At 44.5% G+C, this 20,857-nt stretch overlaps 1 protein-coding gene across 1 annotated transcript; it reads right to left on the bottom strand.

Moving 5' to 3' along the window:
- Positions 1 to 18,149: 18,149 nt before the first annotated feature.
- On the bottom strand, positions 18,150 to 20,824 carry BTG1 (BTG anti-proliferation factor 1). The gene is made up of 2 exons (XM_075551183.1): positions 20,374 to 20,824; positions 18,150 to 19,464 (listed from the first exon to the last, which is right to left on the bottom strand). Exons 1-2 carry the CDS (start codon positions 20,519 to 20,521, stop codon positions 19,097 to 19,099), a joined length of 516 nt encoding a protein of 171 aa, XP_075407298.1. The 5' UTR covers positions 20,522 to 20,824; the 3' UTR covers positions 18,150 to 19,096.
- Between the last annotated feature and the right edge of the window lie 33 nt (positions 20,825 to 20,857).

Genomic DNA, 20,857 nt, shown 5'->3' with positions numbered 1-20,857 from the left:
CTTTCAGGGCAATGGATTGACACAATGGCAGCAACAGTGAACTCCAATATAACAATCATAAGGATGCTGGAGAACCAGAGAAGATGTTGTTCTTTGGCACACAGGGTTGTTATAAATCAGATCCAAATGGGTGGCTTCCTCACCATCCTCTTGAGTGCTAAATCCATGAAAAGCCGTGCTCATGACGTCCGCATGTGTTTCAAGTATGAACTGTTTTCCATAGGGTTTTCCATGGGTGGTTTTTCTGAAGTCCAGTGTCAAGTCTACACAGACAACCTTATGAAAAACCTACCCTACTGACTCTTACATGCTCTTCTGTCTAAACCAAAAGGGATGACGATGCTTTGTTACACACACAGCGTCTTCACTTTCCTCCCTTTCCCCCCTGATGTGATAACAGATAGTTGAGTGGGATTTTGGTTTTGATCATGGCCACTTTCTTTCATTAATCTCAGTGGCCGGCATCACAAGGTTGCCATTGTTGCTAGGGACTATCAAGTGGGTTCTGACCCACAGTGACCCAATGTACAACACAACAGAACATTACACAACCTGCACCATCCTTACAATTGCGCCGAAGCCTGTGTCCATTGGTGTAGCCACTGCCAGTGTACCGATTCATCTCATTAAGGGTCTTCCCCTTTTTCCCTGCCCCTCCACTTTACCAGGCATGATGGCTTTCTCCAGGGACTGCTCCCCCCTGGCAAGACCTCCAAAGTATGGAAGACAAAGTCTTGCCATCCTCGCCTCTAAGGAGCACTCTGGCCATGCTTCTTCCAGGACAGAGTGGTTTGTCCTTTTAACAGTTCACCGGACTTTCTTCTCCAGCAGCATTCAAATGCATCGCTTCTTCTGCGGTCTTCCTTATTCAATGTCCGACTTTCACATGCAGATGAGACAATTGAAAATACCACGGGTTGAGTCAGCCTTACCTTAGTCCTTCAAGTAACACCCTTGCTCTTCAACATTCTAGAGAGGGCTTGTGCAGCACATTTATCTAATGCAGCTCATCTTTGCATCTCTTGACTTCTTCCATGAGCATTGACTGTGGATCCCAGTAAGGCACAATCACTGACAACTTCAAACTTTTCTCCATTTTTCATGATGTTACCTATTGGTCCAGTTATAAGAATGTTGGTCTCCTTTACATTGAGTTGTAATCCATACTGACGCCTACAATCCTTGACCTTCATCAGCAAGTGCTTCAAGTCCTCCTCACTTTCAGCAAGGGTGTGTCATCTGCATATCACAGGTTGATGAGCCTTCCTCCAATCCTGATGCCACATTCTTCATATCATCCAGGTTCTCTGAGGGTTTGCTCAGACTGAACCACAGCTTTCCTGATTTTACACCATGCAGTCTTCCCTTGCTCTCTTTTCCCACAACTGCCTGGCTCTTGATCCATGTACATGTTGCTCATGAACACAACGTGTTCTGGAATCCCCATTCTTCAAAGGGTTATTTATAGTTATTATGGTCCACCCAGTCAAAGGCTTTTGTACAGTCAATGAAACACAAGTAAAACATATTTCTGATATTCTCTGATTGCAGCTAAGATCCATCTGACATCAGCTATGATACCCCTTGTTCTAAGACCTCTTTTGAATCCAGCGTGGACTTCTGGCAGTTCCCCGTCAATGTACTAATGCCATCATTGTTTGATGATCTTCGGCAAATTTTTACTTGCGTGCAATATCAACGATATCATTCTAGAATGTGAACATTCTGTTGAGTCACCTTTCTTTAGAGTGGGCATACGCATGGATCTCTTCCAGTCAGTTGGCCAAGTAGCCATCTTCCAAATTTCCTTGCATAGATGAGTACTTCCCCTGCTTCGTCAGCTTGTTGAAACATTGCGCTTAGTATTCCATCCACTCCTGGAGCTTTGTCTTTGGCTGATGCATTCAGTGTAGCTTGGACTTCTTCCTTCAGCACCACTGGTTCTTGCTCATGTGGTACCGTGACTCTGCTGTGTATTCTGTCTTCTCCTGATCCTACGTAAAAAGGGACACACATTCCCCAGAAAACCTCATCAGTACATTTCTTTCTTCACTTTAAGAAAGGAGCCTTGGTGGTGTGGGGGTTATGCACTGGGCTGCCACCCACCAAGTCAGTAGCTTGAAATCACCAGACCCTTCTTGAGAGAAAGACATGGCTTTCTACTCCTGCAAAGATCCCATAGGGTCGCTATGAGTAGATGGCATAAGAGTATTTTGTTGTTGTCGTTGTCTAAAGACACACACACAGCAAGAACTTCGGTGGTCCTGGGAGGTAACTGCTGGACGAACTGAAAGGTTGGCAGCTTAAAACCATTATCCGTTTGGGCAGGAAAAAGATGAGGCCATTTGCTCTGTTAAGATTTACAATGCCTCAGAAACCCTCTACACGATCACTGTGAGTTTAAATGGACTGGTTGGTGGAGGGTTATTCGTCTCTACATACAGATACACACTTATATAAGGAGGAACCCTGGGAGGGCAGTAGTGACACATTGGACTGCTCCTCTAAAGAGGTCGATGGTTCAAGACTACCGGCAGCACCATGGGGGAAACCTGGCCCTCTATTTCCCTAAAGATTACCGTCTAGGAAACCCTGTGGGCCATTCACCAGGCGTCAGAGTGACTTGGTGACATACACCAACATGACATGTAAGCCTAGAAAGTGGCAACCAAGACACGAAAGGCACACCTTTCTCTCTAAAACCTTTTAACGATGAATAATCAACAACTCCATTTTTAAAAGAAATCACTTTTTCGGGACTCTTAGAACATTCCATACATCAATTATATCAAGTGTATTAGCACATATGTTGCCATCATCATTTTCTGACCTATTACTTTCTATTTGAGCCCTTGGAATAACGCCTTTCAAACGAGCTTGGTCATACTGTTACCCCCTGCCTCGCATCATGTGCTACCCAAGAGGACTGCTTACAAATACCTTTGTGCCACCACACATTTCAAACAACAAACTCATTGCCGTCAAGGTGATGCCCACTCCTAGTGACCTTCCAGGACGGATTGGAACTGCCCCCGAGTTTCCAAGACTGCAACTCTTTACCGAAGTGGAAAGCCCCACCTCTTCAGGAGCGGCGGGTGGTTTTGAACTGCTGACCTTACAATTAGCAGCCCAGCCCGTAAACACTGTGCCACCAGGGCTCCACCCACACCAACCCCTTAGAAACTTTTATTTTATTCTACACAGTTACATATTCCCCTACTAAATGGAAAACTTGATTCCAAGGAAGGAGGAAAATTTTTAAAACACAAAAATAACGGGTACTCTTTAAGAAATGAAGGCAAGGCTTTCTCATGAAAACAGAAGGGCACAAAACACCTTTCTTAGCCTCAAGATCATCGCCGGCATTTACAAGCAAATGAGCTTTGGTCCACACTGATGAATGTGAGAAATCCTTTAGAGGAAATGCCACAGATTATTGCAACAAATATCATTAGCCGATCCGCAAGCCGGCCATCACTACCAGTATCCATGGGACCGAGTTTTAAATGAACACAGTTTGTTTAATTGTGCTCCCAAATTTAACATGAGGGAATTTGGTTGGGGGCCTATCATCATTAGGCAAATATATATACTGGTGCTGAGGATAATTTTGAGATAATGAGACAGGGTAGGGTTAGTCAGCAATTAACTTTGGGGGTTAAAAAAAAAAGTCTACTTAAATGGCCCGAAAATGGTCCCATGGGCACCTGGAATAACTGTTTGCTTTGGATAGAATTTCCAGGTTTACACTAGAGCCTTCACTTAATATCACTCATATTTCTCAAGCTGTCCTCTCCTACCTGTCTTCATTCTTTCCCTCCCCCTAGTCTTCCACATTTCACCCACACCTTTTTCAGCCACATGACCAAATGATCTGTGATCTGGTTCCCATGGGTTTTGTTATTGTCAGTTGTTGTCAGCTGAATTTGGACTCCTGGTGACCAATGTGACCAAAGAGGGTTTTTCTCTTTTGTTGATGCGTGTGTGTCTGTGAGTAATCTTTAGGAACCACCAGTTAGATTCAAACTTCCAACCTTCCCATTAGCAACTGAGTGCTTAACCTTTGTGCCACACCAAGGCTTTGTTAGGATGTACTCAGTGGTCCTGAAAGGGTTCCATCCACAAACCCAGAGAGGGATTTCTGTCTCTTTTGTAGCTTTGTCAGGCTATCAGGATGGGGAAGAATCTCATCTGATACCGATTAGACTCAGCCCTGAAATATCCTAAGTGCTCCACTAATTCTTCTACCAAGGAAGGCAGCAACCTAGGATTAGGCACACAGCAAGTTCTCCAACTTGGAGATATATTTTTACCTCTTGGGCTGGGATAGAATTCATGTTGAAATATATCGAAGTATCTAGTTTCACCCATCTTTGGTAAGGCAAGTTGTCGTTGTTAGGTGCCATCGAGTCAGTTCCGCCCCCATAGCAACCCTGCGTACAACTGGATGAAGCAAGGCACTGCCCTGCACCATCCGCACAATTGTTCCCATGCGTGCGTCCATTGTTGTGACCACGGTGTCGGTCCATCTCGTCCAGGGCCTTCCTCTTTTTGCTGCTACTGTACTCTACAACCACTTTAGCACCTTACTGGGTAAGGCAGGTTAGCAAATAGACATGTCGACATCATGTCACCTGGGTCTTTCTAGGAAACCAGCTACTGGCCAGACCCTTGACAAGAGTAAGTGTCTTGGGATTTGGGGACTGGAGACGAAGGTAGGCACGCTGGCTTTCATCACCAGTCACGTGCACAAAGGGCCAGGGGCTCTAATGATAACGTGAATTTGTGCTGTAAGCGCAGATTTTGTAAGGAACGGCGGTTTGGGATAACCGAATTTTCCACTTATCTGAAATGCCAGAAAGAAAACCCTTTTTGTTTGAAATGCGTGTCTGGGAGCTGGCTTAGCTATACATCTAACCAAACATCACACATCTTGGCAGACCTGTGTCACTTTGAACAGCAACTCCAAAAGAAATTGGGTTTTTGTTTTGTTTTTTAAATTTTAGTCTTCTCTAGGAGGAAGGTAAAAGGAAACAGGAAAGATCTAGGAAGCAAAGCTATGCATAGAGATTATGAAATAGGTGTGTACATATGTAAATAGGTAAATTCATAAAAATAGAGGCATTGGCCTATGTACACATATTTATATGGCAATACACTGAGGTGGTGGACAGATATTGGGCCTCTGGCTCAAGTCCTCCCTCGGTGCAAGAACACTTTTCCCGGCACAATCACTGATGACAAAATGGGAGTGGATGGTGCCTGGCTGTCAAAAGATATAGCTTCTGGGGTCTGAAAGGCTTAACATTAAACAGCAGCCATCTAGCAGAGAAACAACAAGTCCCCATGGAAGAAGCACACCAGTATGTGTGATCATGAGGTGTTGACAGAATCAGGTAACAGGCATCAGAAGACCCCAAACAAACAAACAAAACCATATTGTTTAGAATTAGGGTGGTCAGAGCAGAGACCCCAAACCCATCTGTTGACAATAGGACATCTCCCAGAAGGGTCACAAGGAAGGGATGAGTCAATCAGGGCTCAGTACAACACTGATGAAAAACATATTTCTCTGGTTCCTTGAGGATTCCTCACCCCCCACTGTTATGACTCCAGTTCTGCCTTCAACTTTGGGCTAGACTTGAGCCTGTACACTGGTACAGATAAGAGTCCAGGAGACATGGAATCCAGGTCAGATAAACTCCTCAGGAATGGAAATGGGAGTAGTGATACCAGGAGGGTAGGGGGAAGGTGGGCAGAGGAGGAAGGGGGAACCATTGCAATGACTGAGACAAAACCACCCCCACCCACCCCCAAGGGGATGAACAACAGAAGCCATGGGGGAAGGGAGACAGCCGGTATCAAGGAGTCACAAGAGTGGGAGGGGGATAACGAGGGACAAAAGAGGAGCTGATACCAAGGACTCAAATAGAAAGTAAAAGTCTAGAAAATGATGGAAACATATGTACAAATATGCTTGATACAATTGACATATGGATTGTTATAAGAGTGGTAAGAGCCTCCAATAAAATGATCTGTATCCAAAAAAAGAAAGAAATCTAACAACTTACTGCATTGGGCCAAAAAAAAAAAATTAGTCTTCTCATCAGCCTGTTTGTTATGATTTGCTATTCTCCTAAAAATGGTGAGGGGGAAAAAAAAATATATATATATATATTATATATATATATATATATATAGGAGCCCTGGTGATATAGTGGTTACACGTTAGGATGCTAACAACAAGGTTGGAAGTTTGAAACCACCAGCTGTTCCACAAGAGAAAGACGTGTCTTTTACTCCCATAAAGAGTTACAGTCTCAGCAGCTCACCAGGGCGTCTACCCTGCCCTGTAGGTCACCGTGAGTCTGAACGGCCCAGGTGGAAGTGCGTCCTTCTATATACCAAACTCACTACCGTGGAGCCCATCTGACTCACAGCCAAAGGATAGACAGCCTCGTAGATTCTGAGATGATGACTCTTCACCATCCAAAGTCTTCTCTTTCTCCCTCAGAGTAGCTGGTGGTTTCAAACAGCTGCCTTTGTGGTTAGGAGCCCAATGCCTAACATTAGGCCACCAAGGTTCCTGATGCACCTATTGTAATATACAGAGAAACCTTGATTCTCAAATGGCTCCAAGCTTGAACTGTCCACGACGGCCAAGTGCGAAAAACATCTGCTTGGCCTTTTACCTCGGAGTGTCCCTGAAAACAAGATGGGCCACGAACAACTCTACCGGAACCACTCGGGGAAACCCAAACTGGTTCTCAAACCAACACGGGCTGATCCAGAAATAAGACCACGAAATGTGCCGCCAGTGTTTCTGTCCAGTACGTGATCGGTATCGGCTTGGTTAGGCTGGCCAAAAACTGATCCTTGAATGGATCATCCGAGACAGCTACCCTACAGAAGAAACAACGCCAACTATTTGCACACAATTTTTCAAACAAAACAGGCATTAAAAGAAATCTGTGTTGTGTCCACAGCTTTGAGTCAAACTGAAAATCCGACGTGAAGAAACCTGTATGACCAAGAGCGAGGAGCGTGTGGCATCTCGCTGTGGGTACCAGGGGACGGGGCTTCAGCCTGGGCACTGCTCTTGCTCACTAGCTCTTGTGTTAGTCGCGCGCTTCCTGCACTTTGCTCAGAAGATCATCATTGTGTTCATGGTACTATTTTAATATTTAATGTACTGTATTGTGTTTAGATGTTTTAGGGGGTATTTCCACAACCTAGGGCTGTTAATTTGGTGTTAAAGTCCTAGAAAACTGAAGTTATAAAAGTACAATTTTCAGACCTTGGAGCCAATTATTTGGTTTTCCATTTCTTATGGGGAAAACATGTTCAATTCTTGAACTTTTGGGGGTTTGAATACGACTTTGGAATGGATTGAGTTCCACGACCAAGATACATCACTGTTAGGTATAGAGAAAGCAAGATTTTCCAATAATCCGAATTGTATTAATTCCTGTAGTATACTGTAAGTGGGCGGGGGGGGGGGGGAGATGAAGGGGAGACCAGAAAATAAAACTACCATAAACCTAGTTGGCATTGTATGACCGTGTCAGCATGCTAACGTATAATGATGTTCCATTTGAGTCAAGAAGAGTCTAGGAGTTTGAAATTTGCTCGATTATTTGGGCGGAACGTTCTCTCCCCAGATATCTCCTAGTACAGTCTGTCATCTTCAAGTCTCTGCTCACATGCCACCTTATCTGCGAGTCCTTCCCTAGAGTTTGGCTTAAAATATCAACCTGCCCAATCGCCCAGCACTTCCTATCTCCCTACCGAGGGAGGGCCACCCTGCCATTGTGCAGCTCCCGGGTGCAACGTCCACAGCACTGACGTGGCAGCTAATATTCAGCAGGGAGCACCACGGGCTGGATCCTTTACTTTCTCCCCAGGTGTCTGTGTTTGGTTCGCTGTGGTATCTCAGGTGCCTAGCGCAGTGCCGGCACACAGTGGAAGCTCAATACGCACTCAGAGCAGACTGACGTAATTACCAAACCTTCCAAGGTTCTGGTCTGAGTTCCTGACTTGTAGTCATCCCTGGCTAATGGGAAGACCCGACCGAAACGAAAGCACTGCAATCCAGACAGAGTGGGAGCCAGTGCTCCAGGGGCACGTGCTGGCGCTGCCTCAAATCAGTCCTTAATTAGCTGTTTAACATCTCCGTGCCTCAGTTTCCTCAAATCAAAGATGACGGCTTTCCCAGGGGTCTTCTGTCAGGGGGTGAAGAGGAGGCAGTGAGATGGACGCACACAGGTGCTTAGCACAGCGCTGGCTCTCTAGCCATCTGTACCGGAAGTACTGGGTAGACTGTGGAAACGGAGCTGGAGACCTAGAGCCGCCTGGCAAAGCCTGTAGAATGTGGGGAGACTTTCTGTTAAAATGACTGGCCTGGCGATGAAGGAAAAACTGCCCCCAACACAAGGACCATGAAAAGTCACAAGGCTATTTCCGGTACTTTCAGCATGAGACATTTGAAAAATGAGGAACAGATCTGGTCCTGATCTGACAGGGGCTTCTCCCACTAGAACCAGATTGCGACTGAAGCCTACTGAGCAGGTGTGGCTTTAACCTTCATTACATCTTCTCTGGTTTGCCAGTCTTTCTAAAACGGAAAGGAGAAAAACAGTCCAGCTGGTACTGAGATATTAGGGATTATTGCACTGAAGGGGAAAGAAATTTCCTGTGCAAACAACTCACACTACCACCACCCACCACCCCCATAATCCTCACCTACCACTGCTTTCTCAACAGAGGCTTTGCCAAGCAGAACAAGGAAAACTACTGAGTGAATGACTTCATATCAGGAGCAGAGAAAGTCAGGGTCCTAATCAGAAATGTAGACCTGGGGGGGTGGGGCGGAGGGGGAGAGAACCTGCTTTGTCTCTTTGGTAAGCCCTCTCCCTCTGCAGGTCGCACATTCATTAAGAACAGTGTCTTTGGGCCAAGTCTTTCCCTCTCTGCATTAAAGGGTTGCTAAGGAGAGCGACACACAGATCGAGTGCAGGCCCGGTCACCACTCATTGTGCTGGAACTTGGGTCAATAGTCTAGCTGCTCTTTGGCCAATGCAGTTGAGATGAGAGTTGGTACTCAGGACTAGACTCAGCTAATAATATACACTCGACACATTCCCTCTTTTTAACCTGCAAAACCTACTAGAGTGACATAATCCGGCTAAAAAGAGGTGGTGGTGGAGGGATTGTCTACAGTTGGTGGTATCACAACTGTATTGACTGATCAAGATTCTAAAATTTAGGCCTAATAAACACTAGACAATCTTTGTAACCTTATGAATCAGTGGGGGGGGGGGATATGACTCAGAGTTTACTACATACTGAAGAGACTAAAAAGAGTCATGTTCATCAACCACTAAATCAGAACTGGTTGAAAGGCAACTGTTTCTTCTGGTGATCATTAGCTTCACACTTCATCATTCGTCCCATGTTTAGGAAGGAAACGTAAGAAAAAAAAAAAAAAAACAACCACCAATAAAACCCCAGCAGCAACCGCCAAAAATATCATCTTCAAGTTGATTCTAAATCCTAGCAATCTTAAGAGGACAGAGCAGGAAACCACAGGATTTTCAAGGCTGTACATCTTCCCAGACTCAGAATGCCACCATCATTCATCTGTGGAGCAGGTGGCTAGTGGTGCGCAATTGAGTGCTTTAACCGTTGTGCCACCACCAGGGAGTCCTCTAGGATCAGAGGAAAACACCAATTCATTCTAACCTGATGCCGACTTTCCAGCCATATTTTTAAGCGTAAGTGTCCCTAGAAGTTATTTCTCCTTGTGTGACAAGAGGTTGTAAGTACACATCACTCAACTCGATCCATCTCACTGTATAAAATGTTTACCTCAACCTAAAGAAAAAATTTTAATTGGCCTACAACTTGGCAGTTAAGTTTCTGAAGCACACTCAAAATATAAACCTAGACTGAAACTACTTGTTTAAATCTACTTAAATAAAAACTGTTTGCAAAAATGACAAGTGCAGTAACAACAAAAAAATAGAAAATGCTAGAATCATTTCACTTGTGCTGTTTCACAAGTCCTGTGACTCTATTTCAGTCTCGAACCCTGAAACTCAACTTTCCGTGCTATATCCTTCTAATACCAACACGCCATTAATAACTATACAAGAGCAGATCGAGAAACCTGGCTACTCTCGAAGACGCACTCTTTGAACTGGTTGGGTGCCTTCAGACAGGATTAAACAACAGTTGCCATTGAGCCAATTCTGTATTCGGATGTCTCAGAACAGAGCATACATTCATGAGTCAGACATGAGGGTTTTCAACGGCTGCTCTTTGTAAAGTAAATCACCAGCCTTCCACCCTCTCAGTGAGCTGCCAAGCACATTGACCATTCGTACCATCCCCAAACCAACAACAACAAAAAAAAAACACCCAAATTCACTGGCATCAAGTTAATTCCAACTGATAGCAACCCGATAGCTGCCCTGATGGTACAATGGGTTCAGAGCGGGGCTGCCCTTTGAAGCCACCAGCTGCTCAGCCAAAGATGAGACTTCGTCCTCGCCTAAAGGCTACCTCAGCCACCCACAGGGGCAAGCACAGGGTCGCTACCTCTGGATGCCTTCAACTGGATAAGGCCGCCCAACCCTTCACCCATGCACTAGTAAGTAGGCATTGCTAATTGCCACAACCCAAGGCATAGAGATAATACTCTCAGTCACCTGTAAATGAGGTGGCCCCATATCCTGGAGCATGCTTGGACACTGTGTGATTGTTTAATAGCGTCACGTTTTATTCGCAAACACCACTAGTTCCATAATGCATTTATTTATGGAAGCATATGGTCGCTTTACCCATGGCTTGGCCTGACATAATTCCCCTCCACAGCAGTCACATTGGTCTTCTTTCAATCTTTCCCAGTCACCCATGCCACTTTCTGGCCATTTAGGGGCATGTTCCTGAGTCTTTCCTCTCTCCTTCACTTAGTCCCCAGCTCATCATGTAGATCTCGGCTCGAGTTCCCTGTGATCACAGAACCCTGCTGTGGCAGTCATATCCTTCTATCCTAGGTGTCCCAGAAAGCCCCTCCCCCACTGTCGTTGCCTTCAAGGTGAGGTGTTGGGGAACCCGCTCTTCTCCTACCAGAAGGGTCCAAGATCCTTAAGGGCAGAGACAGTAACTGGTTTTTGCATGCTGAAATAAATGCGCAGCCAGTTCCTGACACCTAGAGAGATTCGATATAAGTATTTGCTAGATGAATATGATACGGGATGGAACATCCCTTGTAATTTGATTCTAAGAAATGGTAGTGGGGGGTGGGGGGATGCAAGTAGTTTAGAGTTAGAGGAAGCTCTGTCTCTGCCTTAGATATAGTCTAATGGCACTCACCATCAACAGCATGTTTCAAACAGCCCCAAACGCCTATTCTTACAGCACAATCTTATGCAGTGGAGGAACACGGGACTAACTGCATCCGCAAGAAGGCCCTGAACCACACAGGGGACTTCAAAATGCAAGACTTTTGAAAGGGTCAAAGGGAATTTTTCCTCAAGTCTTGGTGAGGTTCTTTTCAGAATGAGGCTCTTTGTTTCCCATACTATTGCAATCGCCAGATAAATTAGCAAACAGCTCTGTGGACTGAGTAGCTACTTCTCTGAGGGATGTGGTAATGCTATGTAATGGCACAGCAAGCTATTCAATGAGGTTGAGGTTCTCTTCACCTCGAACACAGGGACTTGAGTTTAAACCAAGAGCCAGCAGTCACCGACTCATTTATGACTGAGTAGGGGAAATCAATTACTTTATTAGTAATTGTGATTCAGGCAAACATTGCATCAGTTTGCATCACAAGAAACTTAAACCCAAGCTGATAAACTCACCAAAAGAAAAAGAAAAGCTGCTTTTGTTTACAGTGAAGGAAGTGCTCAGCCCACTCTAGATTAAGAGACTGAGAACCACTAAAAGCTGTTTGAAGTCCAGTTTTGAAACTCTGGCAAACCTGTGACCAAATACAAATAAATGGCTTGAAGGGCTGCAAACCCTGAGAAAAGTCAACTGACTTCACATAGCCAAGAGTTGTTGAGAGAATTACATAAGATAATGGATGCCAGTGTGCTTTGCACAGGGCTACACTGCCGTGTAACTCTAGGTCTGTGCTTCTCAACCTTCCTAATGCCGCGGCCCTTTTACACAGTTCCTCACGTTGTGGTGACCCCCGCAACCATAAAATTATTTTCGTTGCTACTTCATAACTGTCATTTTGCCACTGTTATGAATCGGGTGACCCCTGTGAAAGGATCATTTGACCCCCCCAAAGGGGTTGCGACCCACAGGTTGAGAACCCCTGCTCTAGGTACTAGGGAGTACTGCTCCATTGCTAAACTGCAATACAAAAGATATGAAGAACTCCTTCTGCTTTGTTTTTGTCCAAAAATGAGCTCTGGAAACCACAATCTGTTAAGGACCCAGCTCAGGAAAGTTTGTGAAAATGAACATGCAAGACCTGGGTTAACTATATTTCCACCCGTGAAAGGAGGGAAGGAAGGTGCAATTCACTTTCCTTCCCATATGATTTCAACAATATAAACACATTTCTAATAGCTAGGGGGTGAGGGGACACAAGAAAGATGAGGCCTGGAACCCCCAGGAGCAGTTCTACCCTGTCCTGCAGGGTCACTCTGAGTCGGAATAGACTCAATGGCAGTGGCGTGAGGAGCTGAGTGTTGATCTTCAAGACATGCCAAACATCATCACACTGATGGCATGAAATTAGAAGAAACAACAAATGCGAAAATAATTTTGTCACATATGTAGGGGGCGTCCATAAGAGAGCATCCAAGAATCCAAATTTCAAGATGCTTCCAGGCTTGACCTGGACCGCAGACAGATGAAGTAGGTTATTTCTATTTTTACATATAAAGTGTTAGGCTCAGAGAAGCTACGCAAACCTCTCAAAATCACATGCTGGTTCAGACATGGACGCTTAACTCGTTCTCCATAGTCCAAACCTATTATAGCTTACACTATAGTGCAAGTCTAGAACTCTCCACTAAATCCCAGCTGCCTCTCAAAAGAACCACCAAAGTGACTGCCATTGAGTTGCTTTCAAGTCAGAGTGATCCTAGTGGAAAAAGCCAAACTACTTCTTCAGTGGTTCCCAAGCTGTGAATCGTTAGGGAAGCACACATCCCATTTTCTACCACAGCGCAGCCAGTGGATTCGAACCATCAACCATGGGGTTAGCAGCCTAATATTTAACCCACCAGGTCATGAAGTTTCCTCCCCCACATTTTCAGACTCCTGGGCACGAAGAATCAAAGTATCCAGGCTGAAAAAGGAACGGTGCATTGCAATAACATGACACAAAGTAAATATATCACATATCAAGAGCTTAAACCCTGGGGTCAGAAGGGCCTGAGCTCAAATTATGAGGTAGCTGTTTGGCTGTGGAGAAAGTATTTCAGTTCTCTAGGCCTCAGTTTCTATGCATAAAATGAAGATTACAAAATTCTGTCATGTCTGCCCAATTCACCTAGTTGCTGGGAAGTTTGTGTGTTAGTAATTTGATGGCTCACAAGTATAATTTATAAGAACTGCAACTCCCAGTTAGTCTATTGATTTGAGGGGACAAAACTGCCTTAAATCAACAAGACAAGAAAGTGCACTCCCTTTTTAACAGTGCAATTGTCATGTATGATCATTTTAGGACTATGCCCTTTTACAGAACCTTCTCAAACATAGTTCATTAGTTAGCCATGTTTCTCCCGTAAAAAAAAAAAAAAAAAGATCAAACCAAAAGGGAAAAGGGGGACTTTTGGCTACCCCATCCTTGCTAAAAATAACAGTTCATCTACAAATACCACAATCTACCCCTACAATCACGTCTATCAATAAAATACTACGACGGCCCAAGCATTAGAAAATAAATTTCTATGAAAAATGAGTTTGAACACATCATAGATAACTGAATAGTCAGAGCACATACATTTTGAATTGGTCGAACACTGAATTTTTGCTGCTGTGGGCTGCAAAAAAGAGGATGTTTTAATTTTGCAAATAAGGATTTATGCAGATAAGCTAAGATTAGCCAAAACTATCCTCCCTCTTTGAATTGCTAAAGCATCTTCTCATCGTTAAGACTTAGTTAAAGGAAAACTGATCACAAGTTATTCTTAGCAGAACAAACAATCTGTTTAGAGATAATGTAGAGAAAGTCTATGCATTTGAAATCATGGACCCCTATCTGTAAAAACTAGTGTATTCTCAAAACATTATCTATAAAATGTGGCTTGAGTTCTGGCATACACACACACAGATACAAGAACATATATTTTAAGAGTGAGAAAATAATTCCGATGATCCATCTAAAGAATTATTAAAAGTAGATCTACCCTTGGGTAACATGTCGCCTATCAACATTATAACTTGAAATTATAATTAGTACTTGTGGTTATTAGTCTCTAAATACAGGAATCCCGTTAATCTGTTTTTTCCTGCCTGGGAGTCTCTATTGTGATCTTAGGTAGCTGGTTAATACTTAATAATCCTCCTAGCCCTAGCAACAGGGTCACAAATGGGGTTTACAACTAACAGTACACAGGGAAAAGCACTAAAATGGTCAAGTGGTTTCTAACAGAGAACTGAAAAACATTCTCTCTTTGAGAGGCAAAGGCATAGGCACTGTATTTGAATTTCTTTTTAAAAGAAACAAATTCTCTCAATTTTAGGAGTACACTTTATTGATGCTTCCTAGCCCCTGCTCCCCGCCCCCAGACCTAGTTTCCTGCAGGCCCATAAGCCTTAAGTCTAGGCCTCGCACCTGCCTGTTCACAGAAACGGAGGGCAGAGTTTGCCCCCATATTGAAGAAGTACAGAATCTCTTAGAAGTACAGAATTATAGTAGTGATTCTCCAAATTTCTGCTAAAACATTGTGCTGCAAGAAGCTTCTTTGGGTTTAAACCTAGGACTACAGCACATCAATTTTCATCCCTCTCATCTCATTTCCCAGGTCCCACTTCCCCTATCTCGTCTCTTTCATTCAAACCAAGACTCTTGATTTCACCCTCAGCCCTCACTAGTCCCTGTAATCGCACAGAAGTCTTACAAACAGTCCATCAGCACTCCATCTTCAGCACTGTAGGATAAACCTCACGGAAGGCTCATCAAAGTTAGTAAACTCCCTAATGGTCCTGTGTGACTACTCAGCTACCAGACTGCACAAAACATTAAAAAATAGAAGTAACCATTTCGAACCCTATGAAGGGAAACCTGGTCATTATGCTTTTTCTGTGTTGGGCATATTCAACAACGGCAAGACAAACTGAACCAACCAAGGCTGCAGTCACAACAACCTGCTGCTACCTTTCAGCCCACAAATTGCTGAGGACAAACTGTGAATGTTTTCCATGGACATGACGGCTTGTAATTTTAGGAGCATCCAGAGCAACACAATTTATCTCATCAGCAGAAGAATCAACTATTTTAATGTAAGTCTCTTTAAACCATCGGGCTATTAAACTATGCTCCACACATGAAAAATAAACCAGTTATATTTGACAACGGCCAAGACACTAAAGTTCAACTGCAGAGACAAGACGAGACTAAACTGGTAGTCTGCGCACTGTCACATGACTAAGAACCCCGCTCAACTCAAACAGGTCAAGAAGATTTGCGTCTTCTACATTTAAAGTAACAACTGTTGGTAAATTCTGTCCACAGTGCATACAAGGAAAATGCAAAAAGCTCGTGGAAAAATAGATTTAAAAGATCAAGGTTATCATGACTTCTCTTCTGTAAAACAGGAGAGTAGTCGGTGTTCAAAATAGCAGACGAAAAAGTCTGATAGATGTATTCGTTCCTAATATTAAAAGGTGCCTGAGAGAAACTGGTTATCAACTATCAGGAATACAGCACTGCTTCCCCCCTTCATCTCCAAAATCAATTCCTCATCTGTTACATCAACACTAGCACACAATAAAATTACTTGCAATTTATGAGCATTATAGTGACCGAGAGAAACCATTTGTGCAATGGTACCAGGAAAGCAATTTCCTGATGAAGTTCTCAGTCTTTGGTTCAGTAGAGAAATAATGCAAATAAAGGTAGGGATATGTAATGTTCATGTCAGACCAGAGGGGAAACATTATCCAGACACATTATCCTGCATGAACTAAGGTACCTCTAGATACTGTACAATCGACTTCATGCCTTGCTCCAGCAGTACATTTAGAGAAAAGGAAATCATTTTAAAACTACCCAATAAAACTTATAAAGTGACATTCCTCAGAAACTTATTGCCAATGGCTGTGAATTACTGGTGCTAATGGCAACTAATAATTATGAAAGCAGTTAAACTTTCTGAAAGCGATTTTAACCATATTTCAAGTTGAGCAAGCTGTTTTAAAAATTCTGTCGCATAAAAAAAAATACCGCTGCTAACAACAACTCCATGCGCAGACCTGGCACACACCTGCCTGTGCACACAGCAGACTTTTTGTACTAACAGCCAGGCAAACCTTTCCCCAGGAGCAATGAACAAGAAATATCCGACAGCTACTGTACTGCAGACATGAGCCCAACTCTATTGTCTGGGGAATGTAAGGTTAAAGGCACAGGAAACAGCTGGACGCTAGGTCTCAGGCGACAATTCCCTAGCCTGTTCATGAGGAACTTAACTAGGAGTTCCTCACCACCTGAATTCCCAAAGAAACGTGAACCAGCTCTGTCCCAGCTAAAATTTAAGTCTCATGTTAAGGAAGATCTTCAAAAACAAATCTCCATTTGACAGGGGGTGGGGGGAAGAGCTTTACTTAGGTAGGAGGGAAAAAAAGTTGTAGATACTAAGAATTGTTTTCCTTCAGTCATTTTGCCCTAAGCACCCGTGCTTTTGTCTCCAAAGATTTTTATCAGTTACCAGGATGGCTTCCAGGTAACCAGATGAAATGCAGTTAACTGGCAAATATTTGTCCTAGGCACAATGGGGAAAAGGTGGGAAATCCGTGTACAAATTAGGGTACCAGTACATCTTTATTTTAAAACAAAGTGCGAGGGACCAAGGAGTCTTTTTCACAGAATGGGTCCGAAATTAAAATCATACTTAGAAAGGGTTTATTGTGCTGTGGTTACAGGTACTGAAATTCCCCAGGATGGCCTGCACACGAACCATTTGTACGTGAGTACCTTTACGTCTACTTGTGTGTTCCAGTGTAGTCCCAAAAATGAGAGTAATTCTACAGGTAGAAATGAACACCCAAACCAACTTCAATTCACTTATTAGATTGCACATGATTTCCAGTGTCAATTTATGTGTACCAACACCCCCCGCCAAAAAAAAACAAAACAAAAACAAAACCCAACATATGGTTATTTGTCTGTGTACACAGAACAAAATTCAAATATTCCACTTTCAATTTCCACTGAACCAACGTTTGTTATCCTCTGCAGCCAGGGGATTAGCAACAAGCCCTTACCAACTAGGTTAGTGGAATCAACTACACTTGCCCATCAGCATCCCTACATGTTCATTTGTACAGGTCCTTAGAGCAGTCTGAAAATGAGGAATCTTGAAAGTTAGCATGTCAACTTTTGAGAATAAAAGTTCATCAACATACCTGTTGTTGAAATCCAGCTTAAGTGATTTTTATGTAAATCTTGCAGCTGATGAAAATCAAAAGCAACCGATCTCTCTGTAGTGATAAGCCCGTTCTTTTAAGACTATGGGTCAAACCAGATGCCCCAGGATTTTCTAATTGAACAAGGAATCCATCAGGGCCCAAGAATTGCTTTTCAAAGGTGGGCCAGAATGGAACGGACATTTACATCTTCACTTCAACAGAGAAGCAATGAAATGTAATCCTTTGAGTATCTTTTGATAGATGTTACCCTGTCTCTTATCCTCATTTCATGGGATTTCATGAGATTGCCTGGAATTTTGTGTCCATGCTTTGTTTCACTTTATATATTTGTTTAATGTCACCCGTGTTTTCTCTAACACCTAAATACGTATACACAAACCAGCTTCCCTCCTTAACAAAGGGCTTTTATCAAAGGGCTTTCTTTCAGCAGGACTGGTGTGCAACCGACATTCATAGGGCTGACAGAACTCAAGACTTCTGAGTATAATATCTGCAGCTGAACCCCTACAATCATGACAAGAGATGGATTAAAATGCCAAGATAAGAAACAATTTATTATAGAGAGAAGAAAAATTTCTCATCCAAAATATAGAAATCTGTACAACTTTGCCACAATCAATATACATGAACTGTACAAATTTACACCAGTTCATAATTTACCAAATAAAAGATGACTAACAAAGTTCACAAAATAGATGGTGGTTTGTGGAAAAGACTTTTACCCAATTAAGTACAAGGAAAGTTACAAACCAGACCTCCACTTTCTAAAAATAAGAAGTTTACTCAATCTTAGAAAACTACAAGCTAGCAATGTACAGAGAGCTGGCTGGTGCTAACACCACAGTTGAGACAGTGTCTTTTTAGGGGTCTTTTTAAAAGCCTGTTGCCATGGCAGATTGTGGTCACTTGCTACTTTCAAGGCCAAAAACACAATACAAGGTCTGACCATTTCCCCAGGTCATGCTTACTAGTTTTTGTCTTATGTACATTTATACATATTTTAAGTGCTAGGTAAAAGTCTGATCATAAAATTTCCAGTACTACCATGTTTATGTTGTTTTCCTACCGAGCTGCCAAAAAGGTTAACAATTGTCGAGTGTAATAGTGCAAATTTCCACTGCAAGATCGATTGCAGAGAAAGGCTCTTTGAAATACAGATTTGAGTTAAAGGGATTGATGTAAAAATCTGGTATGTTGTCTGGGAGAAATTGAAACCACCCGGGACTTCACTCCCTAGCAAATACAGAGATCATTTACTTGGGACTCACAGGCTATTAAGTCATTGAAAGGTACTGTCAAAACTATGGCACTGTCACTTAAAAAAAAAAAGTTTTTTTAACCACTCTATCTTGTGCCAGATCTTCACAGCTGTGACATGGTTTAAATTCCATAATCCATCCCCAAGAGGTGCCCACCCAAAGCAAAAATCAAATTTATCCATCCATTATAAGATGATCCATCCATAGACTCTATCTTAACCTGATACAGTCATCATATTGTAGCTTTTGGAAGGGCTTGTTCGGCCCAAGAGAAGTTCCTCCTTACAGCTGATCCTGCTGTCTACCATTTGCATGTTGCTGCTGTTCGGAGCGCTACCTCCTGCTGGCGAGGCTTCGTACAGCACACAGATGGAGCCATCCTCTCCGATCCGGTAGGACACTTCGTAGGGGTCAACCCAGAGTGTGAGTTCGCTGGGGAGCAGCCTGAACAGCTCCTGACTGCTCAGTCCAATCCGCTGTGCTGCTTGTCCAATCAGAGGATCCATTTTATGGTTGATGCGAATACAACGGTAACCTGATCCTTTGCACGGCTTCTCTGGGAACCAGTGATGTTTATAATGTTCTACAAGGGGGCAGAAAAAAGGGGGAAGAATGGAGAGACAAGGCTTAGAATAGATTGTGAATGGCCGGCTCCCGCTATAGTTCATTTCAAGAGTGAAAACGAAATCGAGCAACTTTTAACAAGTGTCCAGGATTGCATATTCGCTGCAGTGTGCGCGCGGAGACAGGGAGAGTCGCCAGGGGGTTAAAAATAGCCCAGCCCGGGACAAAAATCATCTCCAGGAACCAAAGGGCTAACCCTACTGAACAGTAATCACACCCGCAGCCTGAGCCAGCCGGATGGCACACACCGGCAGGCAGGCGGGAGGGACCCTGTTTACTTTTCTCCACCCTGCCTGGGCCAACACAATGGAGTTTATGGCTCTGGAGGAAAGAAACACCACTGGACTGTTAACCCCACAGGGAAGAAAAACAAGCAGCCCTAAACCACGCTCAGGGCAGGACTACAATTGTGGCGGTGACAAATCCGATGATTAATAGGCAGGGGCAGGAGGCGCGGGGGGCACCGCACGTCCGTCCCGATCTGGTTCCAGGGCAGGGGCGAGGCTCTCCACCCCGGGACGGGCCACCGACGACCCACGACGGTTGCCGCGAGTTGGGGGAGGGGGTGCCGAGCCAACCCCAGTCCCGCCAGGGCTCCTTTGTCCCCCCAATCGGCGGTGGGGTCCTCGGACCCCACGGCAGCTCCCGCCTGGGTCTGCTCTTACTTTCTTTGTTGTCTCCCCCACCACCCCACTCCGCGCCCCCGCACCCGTTTGCCAGTCGGGGGTCGGGCGGGAGAAGGAAGCGGACCCTAGGGTCAGCCCCTAAACATTGGCCGGGCCCCGTCGTTAGCGGCCAGCCCAGTTCTTACTCCGGGCCCCCCGCCGGCGCCCCAACTCCCGCAGTCCTGCAGGGGCGGGCGACTCACCTGCCATTAGCTCCTGCAGACTCTGGCTGAAGGTCTGCAGCTGTCGCTCGCTCGTGAGCCCCTTGGTGCGGAGGAACTTGGAGATGAAAGACACCGCGGCAGCGATCTCGCCTATCATGGTGGCAGCCCGAGTGTAGAAGGGATGCATGGGGGCGGCGGAAGGGGGGGGCCCGGGGCGGCCGGGGCTCGGCGGCGCGGCCCCGACGGCGGAGCGGCCACCCCGGGCTCTCTTTCAGGGCAGAGGAAAAGAGGGTGTGAGGGACAGACGGCGACTTTTTTTCTCCTTTCTCTTTAGTATAAAAGTTATTTTCGAGACAGGAGGCGGCGGGAGAGAGGAAGAGGCGAGCGACGGCGGCCTGGTCACATCGCTCGGACCCCCCCAACCGCCTCCGCCTCCAACTCCGCAGTCACGGAAGCTCCTAACAGTAGCATTTCCAGCTCCGAGGGACGAAGAGCCGCCGGCGCCGTGCAGCACGCTTTATAC

This window comes from Tenrec ecaudatus, chromosome 6, assembly GCF_050624435.1.
Source record: "Tenrec ecaudatus isolate mTenEca1 chromosome 6, mTenEca1.hap1, whole genome shotgun sequence".
Taxonomy (NCBI): domain Eukaryota; kingdom Metazoa; phylum Chordata; class Mammalia; order Afrosoricida; family Tenrecidae; genus Tenrec; species Tenrec ecaudatus.
Note: the sequence above shows the minus strand (reverse complement) of the source record. Positions and strands in the feature narration are given on the sequence as shown.